This window comes from Leguminivora glycinivorella, chromosome 5, assembly GCF_023078275.1.
Source record: "Leguminivora glycinivorella isolate SPB_JAAS2020 chromosome 5, LegGlyc_1.1, whole genome shotgun sequence".
Classification (NCBI taxonomy): domain Eukaryota; kingdom Metazoa; phylum Arthropoda; class Insecta; order Lepidoptera; family Tortricidae; genus Leguminivora; species Leguminivora glycinivorella.
In genome coordinates, this window is record NC_062975.1 from 24,534,761 (window position 1) to 24,557,715 (window position 22,955).

Consider the following 22,955-nt stretch of genomic DNA (forward strand, 5'->3'; position numbering starts at 1 on the left):
AGTTGTATTACAGTTGAAGTTTTTTATTTATAGAACTTGTTGGACTTGATTTATTCGATATTCTTATGTCTTTCAATCTTTTTAGCCCCCGACGCAAAAACGACGGGGTGTTATAAGTTTGACGTGTCTGTCTGTGTGTATGTCTGTCTGCTGTTTGTCTGTCTGTCTGTGTGTGTGTCTGTCTGTGGCATCGTAGCGCCCGAACGGATGAACTGATTTGAATTTAGTTGTTTTGTCTGAAAGCTGAGTAAATCGGAAGTGTTCTGAGCCATGTTTCATGAAAATCGGTCTACTATGTTACACAAAATTACACAAAATATTACACAAAATTAAAATTTTGAAAAATCCCCCGACCGCGACATAGTGGACCGATTTTCATGAAACATGACTAAGAACACTCCCGACTAACTCAGCTTTCAGACAAAAAAAAACTTAATCTAAATCGGTTCATCCGTTCGGGAGCTACGATGCCACAGACAGACACACACACAGACAGACAAACAGACAGATAGACATACACGTCAAACTTATAACACCCCGTCGTTTTTGCGTCGGGGGTTAATGATGCGCATGTATTTCGCAATAGTCAAATAAAAGCGTCCATCTACAAGTGTGTGTGGGTTCTAGAACATGCGACAGGCGTATTCAATTCAAAACGACCGGAATGTCCCATGATCTCCGATCTCCTTCCCTCCTATATCTCTGGCTGTTTCACTACTGACACGCCTCGGACAATGGCGATCAATTTTTTTTTTATAAGTAGTCTACAGAAAAAGAAAAAGCTGAAAAAAAAGCTGCTGATGAAAGTGCTGCGTTCCTATGCACACAGTCTAAGCTCGTGACGTGTAGTGTAGTGTGAACGCGTACCTGCTTGTACGAGTGAGATATCTATGACAGGTCGACTTATCGCGTTTTTGACAGGCGGTAACTGTGAGGTAACCAAGAGTGGGTGGGCGGCAATTTCAGCGGGAAGCGGGAGTGGCCATACTGGTCTTCCACTCCCCCTAGATTACCCTCTTCCCGGTTAATTTCATCATAACCTTACTTCTCTTATATTTCAGATGTGGTGCCCTTCATCCTGGCGATCAGATCCTAGCCTTCGATGATCACGTGATCGATGGGAACAACTATACAGCTGAAGAGGTCATGTGCTACCTGGAAAATTGCGAACACGGGGTGACCAGACTACATGTCGCGCCAAGGCATATAGCTCATGGAGGATATACTAGAGGTGAGTTCCTCTCTTTCTTAACTTTGGAAAATGACGTTTCTGCATCTACCTGGTCTGGAATGTATATTACTATCTTCTTCTTTACTTCCTGTTACCCTCTGCTGGGGTGTAAGGCTCGAACCATATTTCTCCATTTACTCCGGTCTTGGGCAGTTTGGGTAACCTCCTCCTACCTCATTCCTAACCTCTATATTACTATAAATGAGTCCATGGCTACAATCTGTGAATGACAAATGGCTTACGATGGTGGGAGCTTTCCCAGAAGGTGCGTATTTATCCTTGATTTGAAGGTTGCTGGGTTTTACGAGCTAGGATTTTTACACCGGCAAGGAATGTAATTCCTTGATAGCCTCTCCTTCTCAACCCACTAATGAATGCCGACTCCGCCTTAGATGGTTGCCTATTTAGAGTAACTAGATAGATAGAGAGATGACTTCTGCCAACAATCTGGTGAGAACTGGATGCAGATGGTAATGGACCGGCTGTCGTGGAAGAATGGAGAGTAGGCCTATGTCTAAAGACGGGCGCTTTAAAGGCTGTTACAGATAAATAGATAGAAGCGAGGGGGCTAGTTTTAATAGGGGTAAGTATTAACAAGCCTATACGTGACAGAGCATCAATTTCAAGGTTAATTTGTGATGTTACTTAATATTATGTTCATCATCAGTCTCTTGCTCTTATCCCAGTCACTTGGGATCGGCGTAGCATGTCTTTCTCGTTCATATGATTATATTTATCACATATTTAAAGTTCGAACGCGATATTACATGTCTTTTTTCTATGGCCGTGGTCGCGGAAGACTGACGATGACGTCGTCGTCAGTCTTCATTATGTTTTTCGCGTTTGTGACTTTAAATATGTGTACAAAGCGCGAGAACTTAAAGTGTTATATATCTCTATCGCCCATCGTCTCATCATTAACTTGCTTTTGTGAAACATCATGTCTCACACCCTCCATCCACCTCTTCCTCAGTTATCCTCTCCCGTTACTTCCTTCCACATTCATACGTATTATCTTGTTACTAAAATTTTCTTTTAATACTTTCTTCAATCAATATTATCAAGTTAACTTCCGTTTAAAAACTCAGTTTATTAGAAAAAAGTTCTCGTTAGTTTAAGAAGTTTTTCTTTCCAGTCTGAATTTTAGCCAGAGGCTATTTCTTTAGAAGTAATGAATTGGTCTTCGGGTTTGTTACAAATCGTCTTCGCGACTTTTAAGTTGGGAAGTTATTTTTCAAAAGTCGCTTAAATGGAAATCAGTCCTGTGGGATCAGTGGTCTTATTCGACATTTATTAATGACGTCTTGTTTTATGATAATTGACTACCACTTTTTGTAAAAGGTGGAAAAGGGTAATATTATTCTACTAATAGAAATATGAAGTGTAAGGCCAGAGTGGACTCATGTTTGTTATTCTTACGCTCCGAATTGATAAATTCGATGTTTTTAAAATACAAATGCTACAAAAAAACTCATCGTCTATGTTATCCTTCACCGAAAAGTGACTGGCAAATATCAAATGACATTCCGCACAAGTTCTGAAAGACTCATTGGATTGAAAATCGTATAGATACTCTTACCGCTAGGCCACCACAAAATAAAATAAAGATACTTGAAAATATATCATTTTTAACTTCCACGGGAATAAAATAATCTGTAACTGCCTCTACTCCTGCGTGCAATTGGACACTTATTACCCTGAGTCCGTATGATTAAAAAGAGTTTACTCTAGTACCTAATGATAATGAAGCTGACTATTATAGCAAGCGATCAAAGTTACTAAGTTATTAGTCTCTGGCCGGCACGCGTTATAAACATCAAAACTTTAGTCTTTTGAGTTATACGGCCCGAGTTCCCGTTCATACGCTCTTACTTATTATCGTATCGGTACAAAGTATTAGCGATAGCTAGTTTTTTTTTTTATATACCACGTCGGTGGCAAACAGGTATACGGCCCGCCTGATGGAAAGCGGTCACCGCAACCTATGGACGCCCGCAACTCAAGGGGTGTCACGTGCGCGTTGCCGACCCATTAGAAACTTGTACACTCCTTTTTTGAAGGACCCCATACTGTAGTTCAGAGTCGAGTATATTGTCTATTATCATGCGCCTGCTCTTATTCCAGTCATTTGGGGTCGGCGCAGCATGTCTTCCTCTTCCATACTATCGTCCGTCATCTCATAATTCCCTTGCTTTCGTCACACTTTGTTATGGCGAAAATATTGCAGATATGTTTTTCTCAGGCTCCGACATACATACAGTCATATAGATGTGTTACTCCGCGCGAATGAGGGTAGATCGCGCATTGTCAAGACAACCTTGACATATTTTTTGTTTTCCGTGATTAATTGATTATGATGCATGTCGTGCGTCGGGATATCGGGAGCTAGACAAAAATAAAAAGGCAATCACTGTCTATATCCCGGTCAGTTTAAGTACCATAAGTATTTGACGTTTTAAAATTTTAAATTTAAAATACTTACTAATATTATAAATAGGCACAATGGTTGTCGACTTGCGGAAAATGCACAGTAAAACTAACTAACTAACCCGGCCGGCCGGCCGGTTCCTGGTTCGAATCCTGGTAAGGGCATTTATTTTGGGTGTGTAATGATTGGTATAACTTTTTTTGGTATAGAAACATTTGATATAACAACATTTGATATATATTTAAAGGATATAATCACTCATTTGACATAATTAACATTTGGTATAACCACAAAATATCTACTTTTATTTTGTGTAATCATTATTTCGTATAACATTTATAATAACCGTTATATTGTATAACTATCTATTGATATACGACTAGTATAGTATAAATTGCAAACAGTAAAATATTTCTTGAATTAATTTTATTCTTTTTTGAAGGGATCACAGTTCTAACCTAACCTAACCTTTTTTTCTGATAGCAGTACATATGTTTAAGGGTCACAGTTCAAACCTAACCTAACCTATTTTTCTGGTAGCAGCACGTTGTGTGTAGGGGAGTCACAGTTCTAACCCAATCTACTTTTCTGGTAAATGATGGATCTAATTTATTGTACATTATTTTTATTCTGACTGTGCTCTAGAAAGAGTTTGTGTTATACCATTTATTTATTATAGGAAATAAGCATTATACTCAAAGTATGTTAGAATAAACGTTATTCGAAAAAATGATCATTATATCAAATGAGATTTATACAATTTGTTAGTATATTATTTGTTGTTATATGATTCAACAATTATATCAAAATGATCGTTATAACGACTAAAAATATATCAAAAAAAGTTATATCGATCGATACGCACCCATTTATTTTGTATATTATACTAGCTTTTCCCATCCCTTCAACTATGTCCACTTAAAAAATGACGTTAATTCGTCGTTCCGTTTTGCCGTGAAAGATGGACAAACAAACAGACACACACTTTCCCATCTATATTATTAGTATGAATGTATGTATCGTTGTCTTAGTACTCACAACACAAGCCTTCTTGAGCTTAGCGTAGGACTCGGTCAATCTATGTAAGAATGGTCCTATAATATTTATTTATTTTTTAGTTGTAATTTTAAAAAATACATAAACATAATATACATACAATCACGTTACCGATGTAGCCTCAGCTTATACACGTTAAACTTCCGTGAGACATATTCAAATAATTAATTGAAATACGGTTGTACTCACGTTATTAATCGCTATTGCTGCGACATGTTTCGGGCCAATTCGGAGGCCCCTCTTCAGGCGTATAGGAGTTCACGCGACGGCTAGACTCCGCAAACTGAACGCGCCGCTCGCCGCTCCGCCCGCTGCGCGCGCGCTGATAGGACGGGGAGGGGGCGCAGAGCAGTCTGCTGCTGTAGTTGTTGTGTAGAGTTCTGGTAGCGCGGCTGTGTCGACCGATGGAGGTAAGCACACTGCACTCACTGTGTCCAACGATTGTCAAAACACATTTTCCGCTTCACATTAGGTATTACCGGTTTCCATGCTGGTGGCAACATCCAGCCTCCGTCCCGATTGAAATTAGGGCGGCGTCCGATTTCAATGGCCTCGAGAACTTTGCGTGGTACAAAACATTTCTCCCGTACCAACAACCTTGCTCTATCGAAGCGTATATGGGACGCGCCGGTATCGTAGCTCTGCCACTGCGGAATTCCTGGTGTCCATGTTCTTCACGCTTCGTATGTGTTCCGACAACCTCGCGGAGACATTCCTTCCAGTCTCGCCGACATACGCTCTACCACAGTCACAAGGTATCTCAGCCTCAGCTTATTACTTGCGCCACACATCTGTTTTCAAGTTAGTCGCTTCAGAACAGTTTCGCCCGGGGCCGCTAAGAATTAACTCTATAATCATTATAACCCTCAAACAACTGAACATATAGTAGAGATGGGAGTGTTCGTTATTCAGAATATTCGAGTTTTTCAACTTCGTATTGGGCCGAATAGTTAGGGCCCATTTAGACGGTACGAGAACTCGCATACGAGTTTTATTACATTGCGGTATTTGATGGCTGTGCAAAATTGTATGTACCCTCAACATCCCGCAATGTAACTAAAATCGCATACGAGTTCGCACGCCGTCTAAATCAGGTCTTAGGGTACATTAATATTTTACCGTAGGTATCAACAATTTTAGCCACGCATTTCTGAGGCCCAAAGAAAGAAAGAACGTTACGAGGAAATTTTGCAAAATAAACTCTTGCATGTTTTTTTCAGAAAAGTTTATGACATTTTAATATTTATTTTATTTATTTTTATTTTATTGGTATTCAGGATAACAACAGCCGTAAATATAACTAAGACATACTACTGCTTAATATTTATACAGGGTGTAAACCTAATACGGGCGAACCTCTTAACGGTGGTGAGTATAGGACATAAAAAATGCAATTAGATAACTTTTACTTAAAATTGAAATATTTTTTTTATCCATACAACATAATTCGGCCCGCAACGTAATGCAAACACACTCGCGTTAAACGCTCGTTGACAGTTGTCATTGATTGTCATCGCAACCACGTTTACAGTACATTGCTGCTGGGAAATTTTTCACAAATTCATTATGGGGTGAAAATTAAAAGTAACTCAAACACACCTCTTAATTAATGATAACAATATTGAATTATATGCCTGGGTTCATTTATCGCCCTTATTAGGTTTACGCGCTGTATTTTAATCTTTAAATGGAATCAGTAATACGCTGTTAAAATTATTCAGTTTGCTCATGAGCACCGCGTATAATGAATCCATTCCCTTTCATTTCAAAGTTTAAAACTCAACATCAGCTTTAAAAACATGACGCAACCGAATATTCGGAAGAGCAGAACCGAATCTTCTGCCGGATATTCGTATTCGGCAGTTTCTATTCGGCCCATCTCTAAAATATAGGTATTGGCAAAGGTTACCTCTATATCCACATATTTAACTTTATGGCGTACGACTTTAGGTGTATAATTCGCCAGGAGTTAGATTAATATTGAGCTGTGTTTTATCTGAAGACTCATGTATGTATGTTCATATTTATAGATACGTTGAACCGCGGGTCACGTCTCCTGCGGTATGGAAAAGTTTGGTATTACAAATTGAGATTTATAACGATATTTTATTTGTAAATTAGATGTGCAGATTTTTTTATTATTATAATTTATTTATTTTATTTATCAAAAAACACTTGTTGACATGACCTTACAGTATAACCAATTTGTCACGAAACTTAGATAACAAAAACAAATAGAGAAAAAGACAAAAAAGAGAACAAAAAATAAATAAAATTAATCAATTCATTTGGGCGATGACGTCACAAATGTACGACCTTATAAATAGGCTTACTCTGGGCCACAGACTAGCCAAAGGCAAAGACGTGGCCTGCGATGGAGTGAGATCGCCCAGAAGATGCCAGTTCACCCTTGATTTGAAGGTCGTCGGGTAATGAGCTCGGAAATATAGACGCTGGCAAGAAATTCCACTCCAATTTTATTCCAATTTGATTTGTCATGGCTGTCAGTGCATTAAATAGGTATATTTATTAACTCAGTTAAATAATTATGTATACCTGAGGCCCATTTCTCAAAACTGAAAGTTACAAGTTACAATCGGAAGTTCATTTCCAACATTATTCCAATATTTGACATTGACAACCACTTGTAACTTGTAGCTTCGAAAAATGGGCCCCTGTTATTATTGATTTCCGTTACCTTTATGGGAAGGTTCTCTAGGTCAATTACAATTAATTAGGTATTACAAAACTATGGAAATGGATTAAATCGCATATTATCGCGTATATTTCTTGTATGTGGGTAGTTTTTGCACATTGTGTTTTTTTTTCTCAGTCAACGGGACCACGAATGCTGTAAGCTGTTCGAAACGTCGGGATGAAATGTAAATTCATTATACGCGATTTAATCTGTTTCCATAGTTTTATTATATGAGTAACTATCGCGGTAACCAAAGACAATATGTGAGTGTCTTTAGTAAAACATCCCACTTTGTCGGTTACCATTAAGGCGAGATTTACTTGTAATGTAAAATACCCCATAATGGACGGTGATGCTATTATAGACAAAAAACACAAATCCTTAAAAATTAGTTTCTAAAAACTGACGGCAATGTACCATAAACTACAGTTGTAGAGCTGTTTTATTTTGAAGTTTCAATTAATTCGGTTATTTCTGAAGGATTTGGCGACAAGATAAAATTCACCAGTTAATTAACCGTAGAACGCCGTTCGCTAGTTTGCAGGAGGTACAGCGACATCTAACGAAAAATTTGGACATCAAAAAATACTTATACATTTTACGACAACAAGTCATTACCCAGTTTGCGGGGGTAACAGTGACATCTAGTGAACAACTTGCACCACGGCATATAATTGTTTTTCACGCCCTCTATCGTTGATTTTCCTAAACATATCCTTAGTACATCGGATTTACTATTTCCTTTGAATGAAAACACCGTGGTACCTATGACACAGACATATTCCTACAGTCATATCACTCCTCGAACACTGCCGATCAAATACATGAAAGAGGCCCGTTCCTAGCACACATTCTAAGCTCGTAAAGGTGAACGCGTACCATGCTTGTAGGAGATATGACAGGTCGACACCGACAGGTTTTTGACAGGCGGTAACTGTGAGGTAACCGAGAGTGGTCGGGCGGCACTTTCAGCGGGGAGCGGGAGTGGCCATACTGTACGAGTACTCTTTATTATACTGTGCTTACGTGCATATTAGTGCTAGTTTTTGTAATCCAAAATTAGGCGAACCTAATTGACAGGTCATTATGAATACAAAAAATCTTAAGTCCCTTATTGCCATGAATAAATAGCACATACTTAATATCGTAACTTTTTTTTAAATATTTTTTTAGTTTTCATACATTTTTGTTACTCTCCTCTTTTGTTATCCCATACAAACTATATATGGAAATAGTAACACGATAGGAAAAACCGGCCAAGAGCGTGTCGGGCCACGCTCAGTGTAGGGTTCCGTAGTTTTCCGTATTTTTCTCAAAAACTACTGAACCTATCAAGTTCAAAACAATTTTCCTAGAAAGTCTTTATAAAGTTCTACTTTTGTAATTTTTTTCATATTTTTTAAACATATTATGGTTCAAAAGTTAGTCCTTTAGGAGCGATTATTTCCGAAAATATTAATATTATCAAAAAACGATCTTAGTAAACCCTTATTTATTTTTAAATACCTATCCAACAATATATCACACGTTGGGGTTGGAATGAAAAAAAATATCAGCCCCCACTTTACATGTAGGAGGGGTACCCTAATAAAACATTTCTTTCCCCTTTTTATTTTTGCACTTTGTTGGCGTGATTGATATACATATTGGTACTAAATTTCAGCTTTCTAGTGCTTACGGTTATTTAGATTATCCGCGGACGGACGGACGGACGGACAGACAGACATGGCGAAACTATAAGGGTTCCTAGTTGACTACGGAACCCTAAAAATCGTATGTGACACTTGAATTAGGATTGAGAAAGCTAGTTGATAATTTTGAGTAGAAATAACATAATATTTTTCAATAAAACACGTTTAATAAAATGGACAAAAAAATTTAAAGGCTCATCTGTTCTTTTCTCAGTTTTAAAAGTTAAAAAAGTGGCAATGGCTAACCGTTACAAATTGAGATCTCTAACCCCACCGTCACGTACCAACTGCAGCAATAAAAGTAAAGTAAGTAAGTAAGTAAATATTCTTTATTGCACCACAAGGATAACAGATTACAAATAGCAGACATTAAACATAGGTAGAAACAGGCGGTCTTATCGCTGTAAGCGATCTCTACCAGACAACCTTAGGGTAGCAGGAAATAAAGAATAGACATTTTGAAAATGGTAGTGCAAGAAATAATTAAAGGAATAGGAAAATTACACATACACTAAGTTAAATAATTATATACACCAATATTAAAAATAAAATATAAAAATAAATAAATAAAAATAAAATATCATGTACACAAACATACACATATAAGTATTAATACATACACAAATGCATACACACACATACATACATACATAACATAACATACACAGCAGCAAATTAAGGCAGAGATAGGTAATGATTCTTTAGTAAAGTTTTGAAGCTTTCAAGTGATTTAGCACACCTAATCTCTAACGGCAGGCCGTTCCACAGCCGAACCGCTCGAAACGTGAAGGAGTCATTGTAAAACTTTGTAGAGGAAGGAGGAGGAGCAAGTTGATATTTCCGTGAAGGTCTGACGGAGGACAGATAATTAAAACGCTCTTTAAGATAGGAAGGAGTAGAGGGGTTGAAAAGAATATTATAGAGAAGAGCTAAAATATGAGAATTACGGCGGAGACGAATAGGGAGCCACTTGAGCTGGGCGCGAAAGTTGGAAATGTGGTCAAATTTGCGCAGTCCAAATATGAATCTAATACAAAGGTTTTGATAGCGTTCGAGTTTATTAAGCTGGTCCTCATTAAGATCTGGATAACAAGTGTCTGCATAGTCTAAAATTGGCATAAGAAGCGATTGTGATAGCGCAATTTTGGTCGCGATAGGCAAGAAGTTTCGTAATCGGCGAAGTGAACCCATTGACGCAAACACCTTCCTGCTTACCTCGTTAATCTGAGGAACCCAAGATAAATGACAGTCTATTAAAACCCCAAGATTCTTTACCTGTTTAGAAAAAGGAATTACGACATCATCAAACGTTATGGCAGGCAGCGCAGAGAAATCTATCCTAGGAATTAGTTTGGAGCTACCTACAATAATCGTTTGGGTTTTTGCAGGGTTGACTACAAGTCCGTAACGCCTACTCCAATCAGAAATGCAGTCCAAGTCACGATTTACGGTGTCGATAATTAAAGAGAGATCGCCAACTGTGCCTTGGGAATAAATTTGAAGGTCGTCGGCATAAAGGTGGTAAGAGGAAGAAATATTACTTGTGATAGAATTTATAAAAATAGAAAAAAGAAGAGGAGACAACACGCCACCCTGCGGAACGCCAGCCAACGTGTTGCACCACGAAGAAAGGATAGAATCAACTTTAACACGTTGCCGACGACCTTGCAAATAGCTGCCAAACCAATCAATAACCCCGGGAGATATATTAAAGGATCGCAGCATTCCGAGCAGCACGTCAAAATCTACCGTATTAAAAGCGTTGCTAAAGTCTAACAGTGTCAACACGGTGACTTTCCTGCTATCCATTCCGGCTCGGATATCGTCCGTAATTTTTACCAGAGCGGTAGCCGTACCATGACCCTTACGAAAACCGGACTGAAAAGGATTCAAGAGCTCGTGCCTGTTCAAGAAAGACGTTAATTGTTGATGTACAAGGCGCTCAAGGACTTTTGAAAGGAAAGGGAGGATAGAAATAGGGCGATAGTCACAGAAAGAGGAAGGATTAGACTTCTTAGGAAGGGGGATGATATCAGCGTCTTTCCATAGTGCAGGGAAAACATTATGAAGAATTGAGAAGTTTAAGATGTGAGTTATAATAGGTAAAAGGAGATCAAGAAGAGGAAAGAATCATGTTACGGCTAACGTTGTCAACCCCAACTGCATTGGAGGAAATAGTTAGAATATTCTTTTTAACATCGCTTTCTGTGAATTGAGTTAAACAGAAAGAAGGATAATCTGGAAGTGAAATGTTAGAAAGAAAATTGAGAGTGTTTGATTTAGCTGGTCCAGAAAAAGTAGTAGAATTAGAAAAGTGCTGATTCAAGCGATCAACATCAATATTGGTGCTGTTGGAATCTTGTGCAGATTTGCCAACTCCTATCGATCTAAGAAATCTCCAAACTTTAGCAGGATCACCATTCTCAACAGCCCTGTGTATGTGGCGCCTCTGGGCATCGCGGCACACAGTACTGCACCTGTTACGCAATGTATGATACCTGCATTTGTTTTTATCAGACGGGTTTCCTTTGTATTTCGCTTTGGCCAGATTTTTCTTGACTATGAGTGACTTAATATCTTCAGTCAGCCAAGGAGCGGGAACATGTTTGATTTTAATCGGGCGTATCGGCGCGTGTATATCGTAGATGTGAGTAAGAAGAGAGTTAAAAAGAGACACTTTATTATCTACGGTATCCGCCGCGAATATCGAATCCCAATTAACTGAATCTGCATCTTCACGTAGCCTTTCAACATTCATCCGACCAAAACTGCGCTGAAGAAGAATCTTGGGAGACACTTTAGGGGGACGAATCCTATATGATAGAAACAGGAGATTATGATAGGAAAAGGCATCCGCAGAGTATTGATTATATCTAGCAACATGATCAGTAGAAGAGACCAGAGTAATATCCAGAAGCGAAGGAGTACAATTTGGAAAGTAATGAGTAGGATCAGAAGGTAAGATTGTTAAGTTACAAGCATTAGCTATGGATTTAAGAGATTTTGACCGAAAATCATTCTTGAGTAAACATGTGTTAAAATCGCCCATAATAATATGGTGATTATAGGACGGTAGAAGGTCTTCAAGAAGTTTTTCGAAGCAGTTAAAGTAGTTAACTCGAAGAGAGGGAGAATAGAAAACACCAAGAAGAAGTTTTGAGTGAGAGAAGCACAGCTCTAGAAACAAGTACTCTGCGGTGTCGGAAGAAAGTGGTTGAGGCGACATGGCAATGATTGAAAATGGAATGTGCGAACGGATATAAATTGCAACCCCTCCTCCTCCTCTGCACGCACGATCATTCCTTACTAAGCGAAAACCAGGTAAGGAATAGGATGTAGATGGTAAACACGGTTTCAGCCATGACTCGGACACCAGAATTGCATCAATTTTACTAGATTCGAATGTCGTCAAAAAATCAGTGAAGTGTGCGGGAATACTTTGTGCGTTAATATGAACTATATTTAAGTTTTTGGGAACGTCAGAGAGTTGTCGGTCAAGTACGTCATGAAGGGGGGGAGGGAAACTATGGAAACTCTCATTATCTACCTCGGTACAAACTGAAACGAAATCATCACTATCACTATTAAAACTTAAATTACTTTCCGATGACATTGCCTTTGTGTATATAATAAATATGTAATACAATAATATAGAATTAAATATAAATAAATAAAATTTCAATTTATAACTATAAAGATAGATATTTTAACTACCCGCCAGCAGTAAGAAGTACAATTAATCTCATGCAACAACAATAAAGTAATTTTGACGTGAAACGAAACGCTTTCACATAAATGGCAGCACTGCGTATAACGTCAACTGTCAGTCTGTCACTGTCAAAAGTGTCAAAAAAGCCAAGTCAATGATAAAAACACGTTGAACATAATCCCAGTTAACCGGCCAAATAAAGATTACAGTAATAGTGTATTTGAGAAACAAAAAGAAGGTAGAAATTACGCAAATGAAATAACACGGACAAGTAAAGGAGTGAGCCAGCAGTTAACTTATAAGTACTAAGGATACTGGAAGAAAAATCAAACTCTAGGTTTTTGAGCAGCTTGCCGCTTCACCTTCCCAGCCCGTTGGTTTTCAGCTGGTCCTGACGCGCCTGCGCCACCGGTCTGGGGCGCCGACTGCGCAGACGTTGCGGCTTGTACAAGATCTAGATCTTCACGACGAGTTACGCAGCGTTTACCATCCTTGCCCAAAACGAAGATGTCACCGTCTCGTGTAAAGCAGCTCCGAACTCCGAACCGCTCCCTGGCCGCCATAAAGAGTTCATGCCGAGTTGCCGTTAGGAACTCAGACATAACTACTCCGGAACCCTTCAGTTTAGTCTTACTAAACCAGACGTTATTGCGATCAGAGAGCTCGCGGAATTTAACCAAGATGGGTCTAATAACATTACTTCGAGGCCGGCCCATCCGATGACTCCGGGCAATGTCTTCCAATGTCAGCTCGCTCTTGAGGTGTCTCTTCAGCAACTCCACAATGGTAGCCGATGTGTCCTCACCGCTGGCCTCAGCCACGCCATGGAAGAGGAGTATTTTACGACGCGAACGCATCTCTAAGGTGTCCACTTGTTGGGCCAGGAACTCCACTTGTTGCTGCAGGGCCTCTATCGACTTCAAAACAAATGCTCGGAAGGACTCAAACTGTGCCGCGATTGTTGCTATTGTAGGACTACCGGGAGTGGCTTTTCCAATCTGGTCCTGAAAATCTGCCATTCTTGTGTTGAACTGCTCCGACATGTCTGCAATTGTCCTCTTCATTGACTCCATAGTGACAGTGACAGTGGTGTGAAGAATAGGTTGGTGTAGAATTAAGTGAAAAAATCAGAGAACTGCGGGTAGGTAGCTTATATCACCTAAGCATTAAGTTTATACAAAATTTTGACTTTAATAATAACTTTTTCTAATTTAAAATAAAATATTAAAACAGATGATGTGTTACTCGTTTTCTTTGCCTACCCTCATAAATAATATAATTTATTGAAATTAATTTCCGTAGAGTAGGTACCTAGTCATCAATGCATGTTAATTATAAGATGTAATGTTTTGAAAAGAAGTTGCCCGCCGAGTTTCTTGCCGGTCCCATAGTGGATACCCCCCTCCTAACTGAGGGGGGACTGAAATCTTCTCGAGGCTGAGGCGTAGGGTTAGAGCCGGCGTAGCTTTATTTGACGTTCATATGCGCATTGTAATATGCCTACTTGGAAAATAAATATTTCATTTTCATTCATTTTCATTTCAAAATTTCCCGAATATACAGTGAAATAAAAAGGACCGTTAAAATTTTGCATCCTGACTTTTGAGGTCATAATGAACAACTTTTAATATGGGACGAATGCTGAATTCGTTAAAAAAATTTGGCTGTTCCATGGAAATGAGCGGCATCATGACGCTCGAAATGTATGAAACATCCAAATTTCATTTCGCGATTTCAGCATTGGCTCCATAATGAGCATTTCTTTTTTTTTTTTGCCACTTTTATGAAGTGTGATATTCTTGAAAAAAAATATGCTATTTCTACTTACATGATCAAACGAACTTACCTGAAGTGAAGTTCGATCATAATTATCCTGTCTTCGCCGAAGAGATTTAATCTTTGACTATGTAGTAGTAGCCTATGCTACGCGCAAACCTACTCGCACAAGTTTTAGAGGGTAGAGAGAGAAAAAACCGCATTCTTTTCTCCCTCCACTATCCCACCCACAGACCGGACATTCCCAACTGCCAGGCCAACCTCATTCTTTTTAGAGCACGAAGGGGTAATAGGAAATAGTAGCAACATTGATAATTAGGGGAAAAGTGAACAGGTAGCGACAGCAACCTTCCTGGGTAGGGTGGGTAGTTAAATCTCTTCGGCGAAGACAGGATAATTATGATCGAACTTCACTTCAGGTAAGTTCGTTTGATCATGTAATTATCCTGTCTTCGTCCTCAGAGATTTAATCTTTGACTATGTAGATGTTCAGAGAGCAATCAATGTTGCTAAATAAATCAATAGTACATAAATCAAAATAACCATTTATTCATTTGTTCGCAAGGACAAATCTAAAAGAAATCAAGGTAACAAGTACTCTTTTTCAATAATAATTATGACAATCTCATCAATTAACATATACTTATAACGTATAAAAATAACAATTATGTAGTACCTATATATAATAACAATTATAAGTATGGCCCTATTGTGATAACAAAGAGTTAAATAAGCTGGTTTCAGAATTAACTATAGGTCTATTATAAAAATTCGCAAAGGCAGTTGATCGCTCGGTCCAGCCAGCTGACTTTCGAATGACATCGACGCTTAGCCCAGCGCGCGAGGCAGCCGAGGTTGCCGCGTGCCTCGTGCTGTGGGCGGTAAAAACAGAAGTGTCGATGCCACTCTCTGTGAGGGTCTGCTTTATCCAACGCCCTAGACTTTGTGATGAAGCTGACCTGTGCGGCTTCTTATAGGTCAGAATAAGGCTCTCCTCGGTATTAGATCGTAAAGATGATGTTACTAAGACATACTTTTGTAAAGTCGACGCTGGGCAAACACCAGGGCGAGAGCGGAAAAAGGTAAATTTAAAATTGGCTGAGCTCTGCCAATTGACGAGGTTTTAATTAAGTTAGTGATAGTTATAAGTAATCGATCATCAAATTCCTTTATATTTGACATTTTTATAAATGATAGAGTTTGCAATCTCTGTCCCGTGGCAAGGGCTAGCAACATAACTAACTTTTTAGACAACTGCTCTAAATTAATTGCATCATTATTCATGTCCTCTAAGTAATTTAGAACAATATTAACATCCCATGTACAAACATACCGTGGAAATGTTGGTTTTAATCGAAAAATCCCTCTGAAAAAACGTTTAAGACTTAAATCATCACTTAATTTATTTAAAGATATTAAAGAAATAGCTGACCGATGACTGTTTAATGTGCCATATGATGACCCATTTTGAAAACAATTCGTAAGAAATTCTAAAAGGGATGATATTTTGAAATCATAACAATCTAAATGCCTTTGGGAACAAAACTCCCACCATAACTTCAGGCTTGTAGTATACTGAATTCTCGTCTTCTCTGAAATTGACGATAGCATGACCTCTAATGCCGTCTCAGGTACGCATTGCCTACGGAATCCTTCCCGGATAACACACACGCTACCAGGGAAAGGTGACGGTGTAACGGGTGTGTTGATCTGAAAGGAGAGGAAACGAGATATTTACTAGGTGGAAATATTACAGTTTCTTTGATACAAAGAGACATGTAAAATGGGTACCATGGTTGAGATGGCCATTGGGGAACGACAACAATACCTGTTGCTTTGTCCGAGACAACTTTTTTCAACGTCTTTAAAATCAAAGCAAAGGGAGGGAATGCGTAAAAATAAAATTGGGACCAATCCACCGTAAACGCATCAATGTTGTACGCAAAAGGATCTTTTTTCCAGGATATGTATAGGGCACACTTTGCATTTATGCGAGAGGCGAATAAGTCTATACCTGGCTCCCCAAAACAGCGTACAATTCTAGCGAATTCTTGTGAACCTAACTCCCATTCCGTGTCAATATTTAATTTTCTGGATTCGCTGTCTGCCTCGACATTAAGTGATGACCTTATATAAGAAGCATATATAAAAATTTTCCTTGCCTCACACCAACTCCAGATTTCCCTAGTAATTTTGTTTAAATGTGGGTACTGGACGCCCCCCATTCTATTTATGTAAGAAACTGCTGTTGTGTTATCTACGCGCAAAAGTATATGACATTCTTTTTTATTATTAGCAAAAGTCATAAGACCAAAATAGGCTGCCAAAAGTTCGAGATAATTTATATGATTGACTCGTTCTGTGGCCGTCCAGTGACCGCCAGTTTTGTTAGTACCACACGCTGCACCCCAACCTGTTGTTGAAGCATCAGTGTAGATTTCAAGCTCATAGTTTTGATCTCTGATTGGATTAATTGCGACTAAAATGTTATTCTTCCACCACAGAAGATCATCATATAAATTGTCCGCAACTTCCATGAATGAATCATAATTTTCATTATTATTGAGTAAAGCTAAGTACTTAGCTCTTTCTAAAGACTTTGTGTGCAGCCACCCATATACAATTGCTGGACACGCCGCGGTAATGGAGCCCAAAATACAAGCAAAATCGCGAATACGCATTCTGTTTGACGTAAATAACCGAGTTATTAGTTGTAATATTGTTTGTCTCTTTGTGTCTGGTAACTGTATAGACATTGTTTTGGAATCTAATAAAAAACCCAAGAATTTGCATGTAGTTTGGGGTGCCAGGTGAGACTTTTCGTAGTTGATAACAAAACCTAACCTAGTCAAGCAATTAATAGTAATATTTGCATTTTCTAGGCAATTTTTAGCTGAGCTTCCTAAACACAGTATATCATCCAAATACCTAACCGAAATTAGGCCTTGAGATCTTAGATATGTTGCAACAGGTTGTAAAATCTTCGTAAATATATATGGCGCCGAACAGAGCCCAAATGGGAGAGCAACAAATTCAAATAAATTGTCTTCTAAAAAAAATCGTAAAAACTTTGTATGACTTTCATGTATAGGCACTAAAAAATATGCTTCCTTAAGATCTATATTAATCATGTGACAGCCTGGAAACATTAGCTTAGACGCTGTTCTTACATCCTCCATTTTGAAATGTTCTGAATAAACATACTTGTTCAACTTTTTTAAATTTAAAATAAATCTTTTGCTACCGTCACTTTTCGGAATTAAAAATATATCAGATATAAATTGTCCCGCCACGGGATCACAATGCCTTATAGCGTTTATTTGTAGCAAGTGTTGTATTTCATTATTTATGTCAGATAGTTCGTTAGACGTAAAAGAACGACGTGGATAGTCAGAGACGTTTTGAACAGGTTTCATAATAAAAGGGATCTTATAGCCTGACACAGCGGATATTATAAAATTGTCCTCTGTAATTAATTTCCATTCATCAACAAAATATTTTAGGCGCCCTGCATGTACCTGATATTGCGCAGTTAGGTCCGCCGGTTGGTTGAGGATCGCTGCGCAGGAGGAGGTGGTCGTCGTGTTGGAGGTGGAGGTGGAGGCTGACGGCGACTCGGCGGAGGCGGCGGCGGGGGTGCTCGCCTGCGTCCTTGGTATTGGTAGACTGGGGCCTGATATTGGTATGTCGGACCCGACATCGCTGCTCTCGGCCCACCGGGTCTGTGTTGATACGTGTGGCCCCCTCGCTGATATCGCGTTCCCCGGGACGTCGATGGACCTCTGGCATTTAAATTAGGAGTGGTTGATGGTGGTTGGATTAACTGGCCTGTCTTTTTTATGCCACAAGAGTCCTTCACCAACTCACCCAATTTCTCTCCAAACAGAAAAGTATCCCTTTTTCTGTCTTTAAAAGGTTCCGCTAAGGATTTATCTATTAGCGGCATAATGACTGAGCGGCGGGTATCAGTTTCAGCGTAATGAGAATCAGCTAAAATAGTACCCGCGTCATTGAGTGTCCTAATAATATCTGGGATATCCGGAGTTCGTTTCAAGAGGCCAGTCAGAGCCTTGCCTAGCGCTGAAAGCGCTTTGCCAAGTTGGTCCTGCTTTGCAAGCAGCCGTTTATCTCTCAACTTGCATGCCTCGGCCAGCATGGCTCCAATTTCCGGGTTTAGAGACGGGCTTTTTGCCAGAGGAACGTTTTTGGGAAATGGGTATTTTTTCAAAAGCTCCTCTTTCTTTTCTTTTTTAAGGCCGTCCAGCAAAATTTTCTGGAACCTCGCAGCTACTTCGGCCTGCAAATCATCACCAAACTCCAGAGGATCCGCTTCTATATTTCCTAGTTCTTGTAATAAGCTAGGGTCGAACTCATCTTCTACCAAGTTCTCCTGTCTCTCACCAGTTGTAAAGGAACACGGGCTGGTGCACGCTGTGGTTTCAGTGATTTCACTAGCGTCTCCGTATACGACATGCTTGTACGTGTAATCGTCGTATTCCACATCGCGCGTTTGCTGCTCTTCGATGTTGCAGATATCTCGCAAGTCCTCAGTTTCATTAGGTTGGTAGCCATCAAATTGTATAGCTTCATTGTGCTCGGTATGCTCTGGAATCCGAGCGAAAAAAATAATTAATAAATTTAATAAATTTCTACTGAGGGTAGATATTGTCGCCCAATGAATGCAAAGGGCTTAAAAAAAAGGAAGTTATATGTTAATAATATAAATACGGTATTTCCGATGAATGCAACGGAAACAACAAGATGCCCGATGAATGCAACGGGTTTTTGGATAAAACAAATAAATTAGGAATTATATCATCCGAAGAATGCAACGGATATAAAATATTTCCGATGAATGCAACGGAAATATTTGGCTTAAGCAAAAGAAATAGCTCGATGAATGCAACGGCTTTTCCTTTAATCAAAATAATATCACTTTTAAATAGAATATTTTCGATGAATGCACCGAAAATACTTGACTATAAAAAATAAAACAAATCACCTTCGTTTTGCACATCCTGCTCATTTGGAGCTATGTTTTGCGACTGATCAGTGCGCCGTTTACGTTTTTAATTTTCTCATCCATCTTTCTTCTCGAGATTCACCATGCGGTCGCTTCGACATAATTAACTTTAACTTTAACTCAACTTCACTTTTTTTGCACTTGTGCGAACGCCGCGCGCGCACGGACAAGAATGAGGTTGGCCTGGCAGTTGGGAATGTCCGGTCTGTGGGTGGGATAGTGGAGGGAGAAAAGAATGCGGTTTTTTCTCTCTCTACCCTCTAAAACTTGTGCGAGTAGGTTTGCGCGTAGCATAGGCTACTACTACATAGTCAAAGATTAAATCTCTGAGGACGAAGACAGGATAATCAGAATTACTAGCCCTTTCAACCCTAGTAGTTAAAAAAATTGTCCCATACAATTTTTTCTTATTTTGTTACCATTTTCCGTACATGTTGTATGGGGTAACAAAAGAGGAAAGTAACAAAAATGTATGGAAATTCTGGGATACTTTTTGTCTCCCAGTGAGATTGAAAGTACTCGTGATTCTGAGTACAATTGACCTAAAATTCCTTAAAACAATAAAAAAAAAAATATTGGCAAAAAAAAGAAATGCTCTATTAATAAAAGTTGTTCACTATGACCTCAAAAGTCACTATACAAAGTTTGAACAGTCCTATTTATTTCACCGTGTATATTATTGTGTTCGATTCGGTTTAACTTGTATTCGTAAATAGGGAGTTGAATCCATTGTTATTAACTTATTGCTTCTCCTCTACCAAACTTTTCTAAGGTGGTATGTAGGTTCAATACAAGATAATATTTCTTACAAAATGCATTTGGTATGGCGTGGGTATGGCAGCCTACTTCAGTAAAATCCGTAGAGTTCAAGAAAATGTCTATGCTAACCAAGTAATGAAAGATTGCAATACACAAAATTGCTTTCTAAGCGTTTCTAAAAGTATTCGAAGCATTTCGTAAGGAATGCGTGGAATTTAAAGTGACGCACGATATTGTAGACTATACTGTCGGTAAGACCGGTGGAAAATACTGTCTATCAGGTATGATAGACGGTATTTTCCACATTGACTTTAGATCGTCATTTCCTGGGTTCGAATCCCGGTAAGGGCATTTATTTGTGTGCTGAGCACAGATATTTGTTCTTGAGTCATGGACGTTTTCTATGTATATAAGTATTTGTTTATTATATATATCGTTGTCCGAGTACCCACAATACAAGGCTTCTTGAGCTGACCGTGGGGCTCAGTCAATCTGTGTAAGAATGTCCTATAATATTTATTTTTCCTCTGAATAAACTAACATTTCTTTTCACATTCAAATAAAGGAGCATTAACAGCTAAACTTTTTTTTTCTACAGACAGTCAACAAAACTACATGAGCATGGGCGTCTGCCGAACAGATTCCCTGAACATCCAGCTAGAAGTCCCGCCAGGACACAGCAGCGGATTGGCGGTTCATGAGGAGAACTGCGCTCTCCTCATATCACATGTAGTCGCTCAGTCTCCCGCTTACAGGTATCTCTTTCATCCATGTTGCATTTGAAAGAGAAGACAGACTATAGGAGTAATTTAGTAGAAGTCTCGTTAGGACAAAGCAGCGGATTGGCGGTTCATGAGGAGAACTGCGCTCTCCTCATATCACATGTAGCCGCTCAGTCTCCCGCTTACAGGTATTATCTCGCTCATCCATGTTGCATTTGAAAGAGAAGACAGACTATAGGAGTAATTTAGTAGAAGTCCCGTTAGGACACAGCAGTGGATTGGCGGTTCATGAGGAGAACTGCGCTCTCCTCATATCACATGTAGCCGCTCAGTCTCCCGCTGGCAGGTATCTCGCTCATCCATGTTGCATTTGAAAGAGAAGACAGACTATAGGAGTAATTTAGTAGAAGTCCCGTTAGGACACAGCAGCGGCTTGGCGGTTCATGAGGAGAACTGCGCTCTCCTCATATCACATGTAGCCGCTCAGTCTCCCGCTTACAGGTATCTCGCTCATCCATGTTGCATTTGAAAGAGAAGACAGACTATAGGAGTAATTTAGTAGAAGTCCCGTTAGGACACAGCAGTGGATTGGCGGTTCATGAGGAGAACTGCGCTCTCCTCGTATCACATGTAGCCGCTCAGTCTCCCGCTTACAGGTATCTCTCTCATCCATGTTGCATTTGAAAGAGAAGATAGACTATAGGAGTAATTTAGTAGAAGTCCCGTTAGGACACAGCAGTGGATTGGCGGTTCATGAGGAGAACTGCGCTCTCCTCATATCACATGTAGCCGCTCAGTCTCCCGCTTACAGGTATCTCGCTCATCCATGTTGCATTTGAAAGAGAAGACAGACTATAGGAGTAATTTAGTAGAAGTCCCGTTAGGACACAGCAGCGGATTGGCGGTTCATGAGGAGAACTGCGCTCTCCTCATATCACATGTAGCCGCTCAGTCTCCCGCTTACAGGTATTATCTCGCTCATCCATGTTGCATTTGAAAGAGAAGACAGACTATAGGAGTAATTTAGTAGAAGTCCCGTTAGGACACAGCAGTGGATTGGCGGTTCATGAGGAGAACTGCGCTCTCCTCATATCACATGTAGCCGCTCAGTCTCCCGCTTACAGGTATCTCGCTCATCCATGTTGCATTTGAAAGAGAAGACAGACTATAGGAGTAATTTAGTAGAAGTCCCGTTAGGACACAGCAGCGGCTTGGCGGTTCATGAGGAGAACTGCGCTCTCCTCATATCACATGTAGCCGCTCAGTCTCCCGCTTACAGGTATCTCGCTCATCCATGTTGCATTTGAAAGAGAAGACAGACTATAGGAGTAATTTAGTAGAAGTCCCGTTAGGACACAGCAGTGGATTGGCGGTTCATGAGGAGAACTGCGCTCTCCTCGTATCACATGTAGCCGCTCAGTCTCCCGCTTACAGGTATCTCTCTCATCCATGTTGCATTTGAAAGAGAAGATAGACTATAGGAGTAATTTAGTAGAAGTCCCGTTAGGACACAGCAGTGGATTGGCGGTTCATGAGGAGAACTGCGCTCTCCTCATATCACATGTAGCCGCTCAGTCTCCCGCTTACAGGTATCTCGCTCATCCATGTTGCATTTGAAAGAGAAGACAGACTATAGGAGTAATTTAGTAGAAGTCCCGTTAGGACACAGCAGCGGATTGGCGGTTCATGAGGAGAACTGCGCTCTCCTCATATCACATGTAGCTGCTCAGTCTCCCGCTTACAGGTATCTCGCTCATCCATGTTGCATTTGAAAGAGAAGACAGACTATAGGAGTAATTTAGTAGAAGTCCCGTTAGGACACAGCAGCGGCTTGGCGGTTCATGAGGAGAACTGCGCTCTCC

General features: G+C 39.6%; 2 protein-coding genes across 2 annotated transcripts in view; one reads left to right on the forward strand and one right to left on the reverse strand.

Annotated features, from left to right (window-relative positions):
- Nucleotides 1-22,955, forward strand: part of LOC125225980 (glutamate receptor-interacting protein 2) — a 106,792-nt gene that overhangs the window by 73,910 nt on the left and 9,927 nt on the right. Inside the window, exons 5-7 of the mRNA XM_048129795.1 lie at nt 1,062-1,231; nt 18,122-18,271; nt 20,970-21,126. Of these exons, the coding sequence (XP_047985752.1) occupies nt 1,062-1,231; nt 18,122-18,271; nt 20,970-21,126 (477 nt within the window). The remainder of the gene's footprint in view (nt 1-1,061; nt 1,232-18,121; nt 18,272-20,969; nt 21,127-22,955) is intronic.
- Nucleotides 15,278-18,580, reverse strand: LOC125226385. The gene is made up of 2 exons (XM_048130356.1): nt 18,108-18,580; nt 15,278-16,299 (listed from the first exon to the last, which is right to left on the reverse strand). Exons 1-2 carry the CDS (start codon nt 18,376-18,378, stop codon nt 16,262-16,264), a joined length of 309 nt encoding a protein of 102 aa, XP_047986313.1. The 5' UTR covers nt 18,379-18,580; the 3' UTR covers nt 15,278-16,261.

Coding starts and splice junctions, on each gene's coding strand:
- LOC125226385 (XM_048130356.1), bottom strand. CDS start 18,378: ATGCCAGAGGTCCATCGACGTCCCGGGGAACGCGATATCAGCGAGGGG. Junction 16,300..18,107: donor ACCTAACTGCGCAATATCAG/GTACATGCAGGG, acceptor CTCTCCTTTCAG/ATCAACACACCCGTTACACC.